This window comes from Dysidea avara, chromosome 10 (genome assembly GCF_963678975.1).
Source record: "Dysidea avara chromosome 10, odDysAvar1.4, whole genome shotgun sequence".
Classification (NCBI taxonomy): Eukaryota; Metazoa; Porifera; class Demospongiae; order Dictyoceratida; family Dysideidae; genus Dysidea; species Dysidea avara.
The window spans coordinates 29,048,064-29,060,996 of record NC_089281.1 but is presented as its reverse complement, the minus strand read 5'-3'; the positions used below and the strand labels follow the sequence as shown (position 1 = coordinate 29,060,996).

General features: G+C 38.0%; 2 protein-coding genes across 2 annotated transcripts in view; one reads left to right on the top strand and one right to left on the bottom strand.

The window, feature by feature from the left end:
* LOC136268429 (ATP-binding cassette sub-family C member 4-like) overlaps window positions 1-12,933 on the top strand; it is a 73,804-nt gene that overhangs the window by 28,435 nt on the left and 32,436 nt on the right. The gene's annotated exons all lie outside the window — the stretch shown is intronic.
* Window positions 2,943-5,165, bottom strand: LOC136268437 (countin-3-like). Its single transcript, XM_066063783.1, has 6 exons — window positions 5,124-5,165; window positions 4,861-5,062; window positions 4,480-4,609; window positions 4,316-4,428; window positions 3,217-3,456; window positions 2,943-3,158 (listed from the first exon to the last, which is right to left on the bottom strand). The coding sequence occupies exons 1-6, from the start codon at window positions 5,127-5,129 to the stop codon at window positions 3,070-3,072; spliced, it is 780 nt and encodes a 259-aa protein (XP_065919855.1). The 5' UTR covers window positions 5,130-5,165; the 3' UTR covers window positions 2,943-3,069.

The window sequence follows — 12,933 nt, the reverse complement described above, 5'->3', positions numbered from 1 at the left end:
TTGTGGGGACTAGATCATTTAGTTGCTATTGCAGTCTTCAATGTGTAGGGAGACACGGACACATTTTCACTCCTTGGTAACTCAACAGGGACAGCTGAAACTTCCAGAAGCTCTACTGAGCAACCACTCTTCGTATGAAGGATTCACCTGGGCTATGCTGATGTACAACTCTTCACATATGCTGGTGTTGACCTTGCCTAGTGCAGCCGATTAACTTGAATACCCATAATCAATACTGTACTGCATACACACTGTCATGTAATAAGTAAACAACACAACAATACCATGACTAGGATGTAGAAATGAAACTCCAATTCAGTTACTCATATTGACAAAACAATCTATCTGAATAATACCACTATATGTGACAAATGCAACTTGAATTAGTATATAGCTCATTGTGGTAATGCACCAACCATTGGTCAACTGATCCTCATGCCACACTCAAGCACTTTATGTTAGTTCATGCAACATCATCCAAATGAAGTATATAGAGTACATCCCAATTGTGGTATTTGTCTGCCGCTCAAAACTAATTTTATGTATGTGCATGGTTGTAATGGGACCTGCATGAGTACTGCACAGATGCGCAGAAATTCCAGTGCACAAGGCCAACCTACATTATAAAAACTATAACATCATTCACTCTTTGTTCATGAAGCCACCAACATTATAGCTAGATTTTAGTGCCACACACAATTGAAGAGATTATGCATGCACATAAGTAGCTATGTGTAATGACTTTGTTGGTATGTAATGATGTGATTACTTCTTGATCATTAGTAATGTTCAAACTTTAAGTGTATTCACACAATAGCACACAATTGTCTTAGTATCACGCGCATTTTGCGCGGGTACACCTAGTAACTATGCTTTGTGTAAGGTATAGGCCTATAGCCTTTTGTATTCACCTTGTCATTTTGTGACTAAACTAATAATAATAACCAGCAATGTAGCCTAATACCCTAGCTGTTTTCCAAAAATAAATTAATAGCTATATTATCCTAATTGTATAGCTAGCTACACATGAGAATAAATGTTCTAATGCTTCCCTACGGCTGAGCTTCTACTCTGTGGTGGCCTGAAGTATAGTTAGACACTTTATACAGTACGATTATACTTGTCAACTTTTCTGTATATATATAGAGACTGTGGTAATTAGCTAGCTGAATGCAACAGGTAAGGGAGAGGATATATAGGGGCGAATATTTCAGCTGAAATTTCTGGACCCCTGCATGCAAATGATGTTACTAATAAATTTTGTAGGGGATAAAATATTTCAGAGGGGGTCCATATATTTCAAACATTTTTGTTCCGGGGTCCAAATTTTTCGATATAATTATTTGGACCGGGGGAAACCAAAATAGGTGGGTCCAAATTTTTCGTGACAGGTCTACTGATTGATCAAGAGCTCCATATAGGGATCAGTAACAGTTATACACTGTAACAGTCATGAATTCAGCTATGAGCAAACCGAATGCCATGCCCCTACAAAAAACCCAGGTAAATTTAAATCCCTTGCAGGCTACAGCTGCTACATATAGCTAAGTATATGCCCATGTGTATAGACCATTTTAGTGAGGAGGTATAGTCTCGCGTGGCCAGACCGCTTTTTTCCGTGTATTGGGTTTTCCCTACCCAATACACGGGAAAAAAGCGGTCTGGCCACGCGAGACTATAGTAGTAGTAGTAGTAGTAAAAGCTTTATAGTGCAATGTTAAAAATACATAATGATACAAACAGTAGTTTATATAGTGAGGAGGGAGCTGGAATTTTACTGCTGCTATAGTTAATGACAGTCATTCTTTTTTGTTTACATGTCAGTAATTTGTTCAATTATCTTTCTAAAGTTGTTGCATTTGTATCCATGTGTTTTGTTTTGTATTTGTGTCCATATAGCTATTTATCTTGTATCCACATGTTATAAGTTTTATACTTAATTGTTAGCTAGTTAAGTGCATTGTCTGCATATGCTGCATTGCTGCTCTGGCAAGGAAGAATGGTAGCTAGTTGCCAATTGTCAGAGCAAATATATCATAAATCAATCAATCAATCATGTGCCCCTGTGCCCTCCTCTGGATCTGCCATTAGGCTGGCTATTAAAGCATTAAAATTAAACAAGTTAGCTATTGCATAGATATATCTATCAGTATTGATTAGTTGATCATGTAATCAGTAACAGAACTTCAAAATCCTCCAGTGCTTTCAAAATTAACAATTGACTCTGGCAGGCTGTTCCTAACGATGGCTGTGAAAAAAACTAAATTTGTTAATGCTAATCCTTGAAAATGCAGGGGCGGATCCAGACTTTTTATAAGGGGGGTTCCACTCTGGAATTGCAACAGACCAAAAAAAAGGTCATCACCTAGAGCTGCTGACAATAGCTACCCTTCACCAACTTATTTATAACTACTACCTTGCTACACTGCTCCTCTTAAGAATACTGTGACTGCTCTATTAGAGTATCTTGAGTAAGAGAGACTCTTTCAAAAGGGGGTTCCATGGAGCCCTTTGAATCCCCCCCCCCCCCACCCCCCCTGAAATAGTATATGGGATCTACTATTATGGCTTCTAGCAATAGTAGCAATAGTTTCAAGTGGGGATATTTCATAACCGTGGTAAGGTGAGTATTACAGATCCTTGTAAAACATGATAAGGCTATATTTATTTTTCTTCTTTCATCAAGGTTGTACTATACTGAGTTGAGGATATATGTTAACACTGCTTGTATATATAATCATAGACAGATCAGACCTGCAGCACAGCACTAAATGTTGCAGGTGCCCAGACTGATAAATAGATCTCACAGCACACAAAATATAATAGTAGACAGTCATCAGCAAATAACTACAAGAGGAAGTCATAGAATGGGTAGGTTGTTTATGTAGACCAGGAAAAGTACTATAGCTATCGGGACCAACAACAGTGCCCTAAAAGTAAATACTCCACTAATAAAATCAACAGAAAAACCATTGCAGGTACAATTTAATCACAACACATGCATGTAAAGAGATCATAAACAACAAACAAAAGTTAAAGCACAAAACTATAAGCCTACACCCTCCTTTATCATTTGCCAGTTATCTCAAAACTGAGCTCAATTGCATCATAAATGTAACTGTGAGGATGGTTGCTCTCACACTCCCCTTCACAGATGGCTAATAAAAGCACAACATAAATATGGATAGCTACAGTTATATACTTACAGTAACTTACCAACAGTAGCATTGTAAAGTCCAGGAAGCCATTTTTCACAAGGACCTTGAGATGGATCACAGTTAGGGTCTGGTTTGGTTTCAACATTCAAGAACACTACATGTGTACCAGGTGGATGTGCAAAGTTTAGTTGTGTATCTTGTACTGGTACACCATCAACTGTCTCAACATATACAGCAAACTCTCCTACACCAGTTCCATTAAGACTAAAGTATTGTAATGGAAACTGAAACAATGTTCCTGCAAAGGCGCATGTAAATGTATAAAACTGTACATTAGTATAGAGTTTTTCTCAGTATGCCATGTGAGTTACCTGGTAATATAATTATATATCCCAGTGAAGTCATACTTCAAACTGTGTAGCAAAGACTATCATGCAGTTCAGTAAGGTGTTAAATTATTGCCTTTGACAAAAAAAGAATGTTTACAAGGGCAGCTTAAGTTTCTATATTTTCTGTCGCATGCACACTTATCTAGGGGGTCTGGGGGCATGCTCCTTCAAGAAATTTGAGATTGAATCTGGTAACATTTTATCTTTAAAGCTGACATTTTGAACCGGAACATATGTTAGATATAGGCTGCTTGTGCTTGCTTCTGCAGTTCTGCTAGCAAAGAATCATGAGCAGGCTAAAGAGTGAAGAGGTGGAGCTATGTGAAGTTTGAAGCATACAACATACATGGATACCATTAACTTGGTACAGCTAACTTTTAATGCGACTGTTTTATTAAGGTAGTTGACTGCTCTATTAGAGTACCTGGACTCTGAACCTTTGATAACTTTGCAAATCACGTTTTGATTGTCTGGATACAGTTGTTCTGGAAACTCAACCCCCTGTATCTGACTCTGGTTTATCGTAAACAGAAAATGCAGCAAAATCAATCACTCACCAAAATTTAATATGTTACTACTGACTGCTAGGCATGATGAATAGTGGTGTGATAAAAAACAAACTGCACCAAACAACACTGATAATTAGCTAATTGCAGTAATTATCCCAGGCATTCAACTGATTTTCATGAAGATCTGGATCAACTATTCAAGTTAGTCATACAACAGAAAATCAATAGAAATGGTGGAAGTGTATGCAACTGCAATTACCTTGTGGGCCAGACTTGGGAACAACAGTAATACTGGTTATGGCGGCATCACCATAATCATTTACAGGGCACTGATCCAGAAGGTCACAGTAGTAGAAAGGGTCAAGGTCGACTCTGTACAACTACATGTACTAATACAGTTACTGTACACAACAGAATACTCACATTTGTATAATCTTCATGAACCCATTAATACCAACTAAGTCACACAGGCTGGTACAAATTTCTCCTATTTCATTATTGGTTTTGTTAGCTAGAGCCCCACACAAGTCTCCACACTCATTAATAACATCGTCTAAAACAGCAGAGTGACAAATGAGATGTTATTGTTCAAGATATATTTACGTTATATCCAATGGCACTCACTGAATAAAAGCATCTGGTGTACAAATGAATATCACTTGCACTGGCCATGACGCATATGTGCACACACAACCATAGACACAGACAGACAGACAAACACACACGCGCGTAGTTCAGTAATAATAATACTTATTAATATTGGTATGTATTGTACACAGTAATTAGTTAGCCACGCCCACTTACCGCGTAGTAAATTCACCAAAGTCTTAATGGATTGTGTAGCAAATTTGAGGCAATTAGCACAGCTTGTGTTTGAACCAATCCCATACTCGTGATTGCTGATCCGCTTTGATCGAGAAGCACCATCAGGATCATCAAAGCGCACAGAATAGTGTGCCATCCCTAATCCTAGCAAACTCGTCAACAGGCACAACGCCAAGCTAGCCTGTAAAACAATTAAGAAAGGACATTTGTAAAAGCTTCTATGATAACCACATCAGGCACACCTTCATGGCTCAAATATTACTCCGCATGGATGTGGTGTCACTATTACCGCGCGCCCCACACACAAACCGTCTGGCACCATAGTCCATGCTGGCACGCGGGGTAGGCTGGAAATACAATAACTATAAAGCTTAAAGGGACTATGTGCCCTTCTTCTGTATTTCTTCCTCGGCTAGGAGAACCCATAGTAATCAAAGGTGTTGATTATTACAACGATGACGGCTCGCGCTTTTATTTCTTTGTGAACACTGTTTTCTTATGGAACACTCTATCGTTTGATGTATTTGATCTCAGCTCATCTAAGTTTCGCCAAGCTGTGTATAAACTGTTTTGTTGTATTTAATTTATATATGTGTATGTGTTCTTTCTTGTTTTTTGTAGCTGTGTTTTCTCTGTATTTGTCCCCTCCGTTTTTGGTTTTGTATCTTCTAGGGAAACACCCTTGTACAGGCTCTGCCTTTTGGTGTCACCCTGTCTTTTTTGACAAATCAGATAAATAATAATAATAAACAATAATAATCATGGAAGTGTCACTTGAAGCATGCATGGAAGTGTCACTGGTTTCCAATCCCGGGTAAGGTATATATTATCTATGCACAGGCTCTATACCACGAAAAGTAGACTCTATCACGAAAGGTCGGGGATTTCAAGTTGTTTTTCATTTTTCACGTAACCCTATACTGAGCTAGCTAGCACTGATTATTTTAGTACATGTATGTAATATCTACGTATTAAGTACAAGGTAGTGTTGATTTCAGTCATGGATATCTCTCGAAAATTTCCCGGAAATTTCTCAAAAGTTTTCCGTTTCCGAGCCCGTTTCTCAAAATTTTCTCGAAAATTTCCCAAAACTTTCTCAAAAGTTGTACGATTTCTCGAAACTTTCTAAAAACCTTCTTGATTTATAAATCACTTCCAAAAAGTTTCTCGAAAATTTCTTAAAACTTTCATACTCTTTACTGGGCAAGTACGAATTCTATAGGGACCGAGGGGTCCGCCACGCTTTAAATCTAACTTATCCGAGATTCAAATCTCTTGGAATCCCCATGCAATCTACAAGAATCTTCTCAAATCTCTGAATCTCTGTGAAATCTGCAAAATCCATTAAAATCCATGGAATCTTTAAAATCTTCCTAATCTTCGTGACAATCTTTTACAATCTTTAAAATCTCGCTGAAATCTTTGAATCTGAGACTACCACAATCAAATCTTAATCTTCTTGTTAGTAAATTTCAGTAAACGTTTGGATATTTTACTCAAGCTCTTGCTTGTTAACACGCGGTATTCTTGCACCTAGGCCTGTTCGTCCACGTGTACTGTGTGATTATTGGGTTCTTGCAGTCTACGTATATTGCCAGAGATATAGCCAGTTGTTCCGCCCGAGGTTGTTTCTTCTTCGCAACGCCTTTAGCTACTTGACGAACTCGTTGGGACAAGCTAGTTAGTGACCCTGACTCGGATCTTTGTTAGGTGAGTCTACATACTGAATTCACACCTGTGAAAAGAGTGAGCATGGTGCATGTACGGATTCATATTGCTCCTGACATAATAGCCAAGATAAAACTCCAATAGCTAACAGCTACATCTCTTTAGTGAGCTCTTTAGCTAAATCAGGAGTAGCTAGCACGTCTCGTCAATATTCACATTCTTGAAAATCATCATGCAGTAATTATAATCAGCACATCTCAATCTCTATATTCTAGATATAGTATAGACCTCGATATAGACTAGCCAACATTCATGCAGCAAATGAAAAGTTTAGCTACACATGTGGGACCCCTGCTTTTAGTGATATGAGTAGTGATATTTGCTATGTAGTTTAATTTGTTATCCCACTCATATGGGACCTCAGCTGTGAAGGCTACTGAAAGCCTTTGTCAGTTTAGGGAGTCAGAGACATGCTGGCAAGAAGAATACAGAGAAGACTAATAATCCCTGCTATGGCTCCATAACCATAGGTACATGTCTTGATTGTATGTGGCTGTGGATCAAGTCACAACACGGCTGGCTGGAGTCTCTGAAATCTTAAGGTTTTGGTTACAAAGAATTTGCATGCTTTTGAATATTCCTGCACTGGTATCTTGTGCCAGCATCCCACAACATTAAGCTCAGGTATGAAAGCTTAGTCCAATTATAATTAGCTATGTAGCAACATGCACTATGTAATGTGTAAGCTTAACTCTACCATGCCAGCAAGTAATGTGTCCAAATGATATCACACTCTTAGCTGAACAGATTCGAGCAGATTAAATTACTATCTCATCTATTATTGTTTAGTGAAAGATAACAGGAGATGGAGCAGCAACCTCAGGAACTATCCACTACCAGTTTGGAAGTTGATATACTTGCGCTGAACGCATGAACGCATCTGATACCATCTGATACCTGATACCTTGAAATGCATGAACGCATCTGATGCCTTCGCTTAGCTGAGTTCATGTACGTATGTATATACATACAATTTACAATACACGCACAAACTTTAACAAGCATGCTAGCTAATCATTTATATCTCAATGGATCAACGTCCATATCACTTTGCTAACTCAGGTAGACAGTCTCAAAGACAGTTGCACTATAAGTTATATTATATATAAGTGTGGAATCTATGTGTAAAATCTAATTGTGTGGTATATTCCACATTTGCTGAAGTCACCTACACCATTGATATGCTGAAGTTCCTGTACACAATTATCGAGACAATTATGCAGTCCAACTGTCAGCAGTTGCAAGAGATGTCTAAATAATGATATAGCTAAAATGTACACAACTTGCATGGACATGGCAAAACATGATGATTTTAGACATATTATTTGATGCATACAGTACTATAATACAGCTATACATGTGCGGCATGAAAATCTAGGGCAAAGTAGTAGTTAATAATAGTATAATTAAGCTTTGCCAACTCTAGTGTGAGATTTACTGAGCTTATGTGTGCATGCAGGGCTATTTGATTCGATTGGATGCTTTAGCTACAGTGACCAGCACTGAAGTAGTTTGCTATGTCACTATCTTGGTTGCTCAGTACAAATGAAGTATTTACAACTCAAGATCTAGGCATTTTCTCATCACTACTGAGATCACTACAAGGAGAGCTAGCTCTTAGTCATGATTACTTACTATGTGAGGTAACTGTATAGATGCATTGGGAACAGTTCCATTAGCTATAGGCTAACTTGCTACGTGTCAGCGGGCAAAGCCGCCAATTTAACTAGGCAAATTAGCCACATATACTAAGCTCTATTGCTGGTAGTATGCAGTATTGCAATAGCTAAAGAGTAGCCTCTTCAGTAGACTCGTACCTCGACTCATACCAGGCACAGAACACGGCTCCACAACACTACAACATAGTATTTAAAAGTATTTCAAATCTTAACTGAAATTTTAAAATCTTTTCAAATCTCAGTCAAAATCTTGAATCTTTCTTAAGATTTCTCAAATCTCAAATCTAAGTACTGCGTTACGGACCCCTCGATAGGGACCAACTGACAAAGGTCATCTATTAATTATGATTGCTCGTATATCCGGACATCATTAAATTTTGTCTATTGTTTCTATTTGCAGACGACACCAAATGCATCAAAACTATCTCCTCACCACTAGATTCACTTAAACTTCAAGAAGACCTAAATAATTTAAACTTTTGGAGTACCCACTGGAATCTTCTATTCGGTCTATCAAAAATCTTTCTGCTATCTTTTAAAAGGAAATCTCCAACATCTTACAATATAGGCACCTCCCAGATTTCTTGTGTTGATACATACAAAGATCTAGGAATTATGTTATCAAGCGACCTGTCATGGGATGCTCACTATAACCACATTATCTCCAAATCCTATCAGGTACTTGGACTTCTAAGAAGATCTTTCTCCCTACAAAATTATGTCCAAGCCAAATCTCGACTATATACCTCTCTTGTTAGATCCCAGTTTTTCTACTGCTCGGTCATCTGGAAACCCCACCTAATTAAGCACATTCAGCAACTCGAACGTGTTCAGAGGCGTGCAACTAAATACATTCTAAATGATTACTCTACTGACTACAAGTCTCGTCTTATTAATTATGGGGTGCCATTTGTCTCAAAACCCCAAAAATTGAGATCTAAACTAAATATCGTCGATATTTACTAAACATCGACGACATTTGCTAAATATCGACGACATTTAGCTAAACATCGACGACATTTGCTAAACATCGACGACTTTTGCTAAACATCGACGACTTTTGCTAAACATCGATGATATTTACTAAACATCGATGACATTTACTAAACATCTACGATATTTACTAAACATCGACGACATTTACTAAACATTGATGACATTTGCTAAACATCGACGATATTTAACAATTCATCTGTTTTTACGTTTTAATTTTCTGCGAATCCTTCAGTATAATAATATTATGGGCGCTTATACTTGTAAATACTAATTGCTGATTAGCTGCTTGTGACTGTAGATGAACCATCTGTGGTGCTATGCGTGACTCATTAGGCTTGTTTTCATTCGGATGAGTCCACGACCTTTAATGGAAATAATTGCTGCGCGTTTATTAAGATCAATGTTGCTGTCATCGGCGACGAGAGGAACTGATTTCATCTGTGACTAAGGATGTGAGGTATGGATTTCAATTGTAAATGTGACAACTTGTAAACTGCACGTATTTCACTTTTCATCACTGGGTGCCAATACGCTCGGTGACAGCATTATTGAATATAATGCTGTCCGCTGTCACTGGGAGTATAATTCGGCTGAGTATAATTATTTAGTTGCATGAATCAAGTAGTGTTTTATTTAGTTGTTTATTAATACTTTACAGGACTGTAATGCACCTATCAATGTAATTCCCGACTACCACTGATACGGGCTGAGGGTAGGGGATGGTGGGGGAATTGATCGCTAAATTTCTCCAACAGTGGGATCTATCTTCAGACAGCAAAAGTGTGTGCTTTCAGTTTAATTAGGAAGGAGTGTCTCGGGTGCTAGCTACTACGTTCGTACTAGAATCCACTTGAACTAACTCATCACTAGACCAACGCCATACAACTGTACAAATCCCCTCCTAGCCCCGGTATTCCCGGGGGTTACAAGTTGAGACTTGGTCGTGGTTTGCATTGCCAGTACGTCCCTACTAGGTGGGGAATTGTAATTTTCAGTGATGCAAATTCCCACCTTCCCCACCTCAGCCCATATTAGTGGTAGTCGGGGATTACATTGATAGGTGCATAACAGATCAATACACAAAATTAAACTAATAAAATTGCTTGTTGTAATATTCATATGAATCTCAGCAGGCCACAATTTGAGTGCTCTTGTCAGACTGGTACTTTTTATTTAGTCAAATTTCCCAACCAAACGATATAATATGGACTTGCCTGCAAAGATGAAATTCTGAGATCATTTCAACTTGTCAACTAGCTACACACAAGGGTAGTTCCAGAAATTTGCTGCCTGGTCTCCCAACTCAAAGGTAGAGCAACTTGTTAAGCTTGATTGTCAGTTGTGCATTATTGGTTGAATGCTTTTAATTCACCCTCAAGGAATTTTAATATTGGTAACTTAGATCAAGATACTCTAGTAGAGCAGTCAATATTAAATTACTCTGATAGAATCATCAACATTATAGAGAGGCAACAGGGATAATTGAAGAATTTTATTTACTATAGAGTCATCGGTATAATTTATTTTAAAGCAGGTACAGTGGAACCTCTCTTATCCAGGTAGTCTGGTATACTGTCCTTGTCTCAGAAGTATCTGTAACTAGCTAATATAGTAAAGCTAACTGTTCTGCAATGTTACTATTGCTACTATACATTTTAGTGGGTAGAAGGGGAAGTCACTACAGAGCATTCGTGGTCACTCCCCTGGGTTGTAAATTTTTTATCACCAGCAACCAAGTGGTAGTTAGAATCAACAAGCCATCTAACATGTAAACATCTTATTTTCAATAGACTACAGGCCACATGCATGTGACTAATTTGGACTGTCTGGGCCTGGATAAAAGAGGTCCAGATAAGGGAGATTTCAAGGTTATTTCACAGGTCCCTTAGTCCTGTAGAGCAATGTGTGAGTCAGAGGCTGTACAGTTGAATTACAAAGCGCAAAATGATTCCAGTTTGTGTCAATGAATGCCTATCTACTGTATCAGTGTGAAAAATTTAAAGCGAATGAGATATACTGTAGTTTGAGGCAGGCAAGTTGTAGTAGCAACTAGTAATGTGCGATATGTGATATATATCGAAATATCATGATAATTTTTTTATATCGTGATACGATATAGAATCTTTATATCGCGATATAAGCCGAAGTATAGATTTTAGAGAAAACTGTACCCAAGATGTCATTGTACACTGTAATATTTTTTGATAAAAGAACTTGTAATGTTGTATGCTAGTGATGTACCATGTTGTATTGTACTTCTAGTACATTAGTACTACAAGTGTCATCGGTGTAAGTACATGTACACAAGCTGAGTGATGAGTTTGTATATCGTGATATATATTGTATTGTGATAATTGTGTGTAATAATTGTGATATGAAAATATCCTATATCGCACACCACTAGTAGCAACACTGGTAAGTCAGTTGTACCTCGCTCTCACAGAGGCTCCAACTCTCATGCCTTAGGTGTGATTCTCATAATTTGGCCTTCAATCATGCCCAACATTCTCATGCCTAAAATTGATGCTCACTCCCAGAATTTTCTATTGCTGACTATGCTTCACTGAAGGCTCCCTGAGGCTAAAAAAGGTTGTGGCATGTGCAAGGATTTCAGCAGTCACGTGGTGATCTCTCGTTAAAACTTTAGTTTGGTGGTCAGAGTTCTCAATGGCGGTTGACTGGTTCCACAACTGAGGAGAGTTGTATAAGGACAGCAAACAGTGTACTGGAACTTTGAAAGGTCACTGGGAATCCAGGCGGTTGGTTGCTACAAGATAGCTACAACCTGTGTGGACATGGTTAGAAGCTAGATAGTTGAGCTGGCAAGACATCTTGTAGAAGTGTGTACTCCAGCTGATCACATGAGCGTCATGTTTGTAATAGAAATTGTAATGAATTGCCACAGTTGTAATGTACAGTAGCACACAAACACATACACACACACCAGCTATTAATATTTTACACTTTTAGCTAGTAATACACAGCTTCTCAATGATGTAACTATGTGCAAACACTTTCAAATATAACTAGTACAAGGAGGCCATGCTATTATGTCATGAAATCCTGAAGTACTGGTTATAATTTAACTTTGTTGAATTGCATGCTTGGACTACATCTCCACTGTTCACCTTTATGAAAAATCTCACTCCCAAGAAAGATCCAAGGTTGGAGCCTCTGCTCTCACTCAGCTATCATGTTATTCTGCTGCACGATACTGCAAAAGATGTAGACTCTACATTTCTGGGGCATATTGATACTGTGTGTTAAATTTTATTTGGGCCTGTGGAAGCATTTTTGGCATGTTTTTCCCAGTAATGAAGATACAAGCCTTCATATAGCTGAAGAAAGTAATAATGGCCCAATAAAACATCTTCACAAACATTAACTTTAAAAATAAGATCTATTTTCATTCTGTAGTTACTTATGTTGAAATTATAAGAATCCAGCTTCAGTAATTTGTGAGTCTGGCTGAGGAGTATTTTGGGAAATCATCACTATTGTGGACCACAGTACCACACTCCCAAGAACAGATGTTGTTTTGCAGTGTTGTATTACTACCACAACATAGTTGTTGAAACTCTACAACACATTTTGTAATTTGTGGAGGTTTTTACTCCCATACATTAAAAATATACACCTTAACCTTAAC

Coding starts and splice junctions, on each gene's coding strand:
- LOC136268437 (XM_066063783.1), bottom strand. Junction 4,610..4,860: donor TTTGGTGAATTTACTACGCG/GTAAGTGGGCGT, acceptor CTGCTGTTTTAG/ACGATGTTATTAATGAGTGT. Junction 3,159..3,216: donor ACTTTACAATGCTACTGTTG/GTAAGTTACTGT, acceptor TGCTTTTATTAG/CCATCTGTGAAGGGGAGTGT.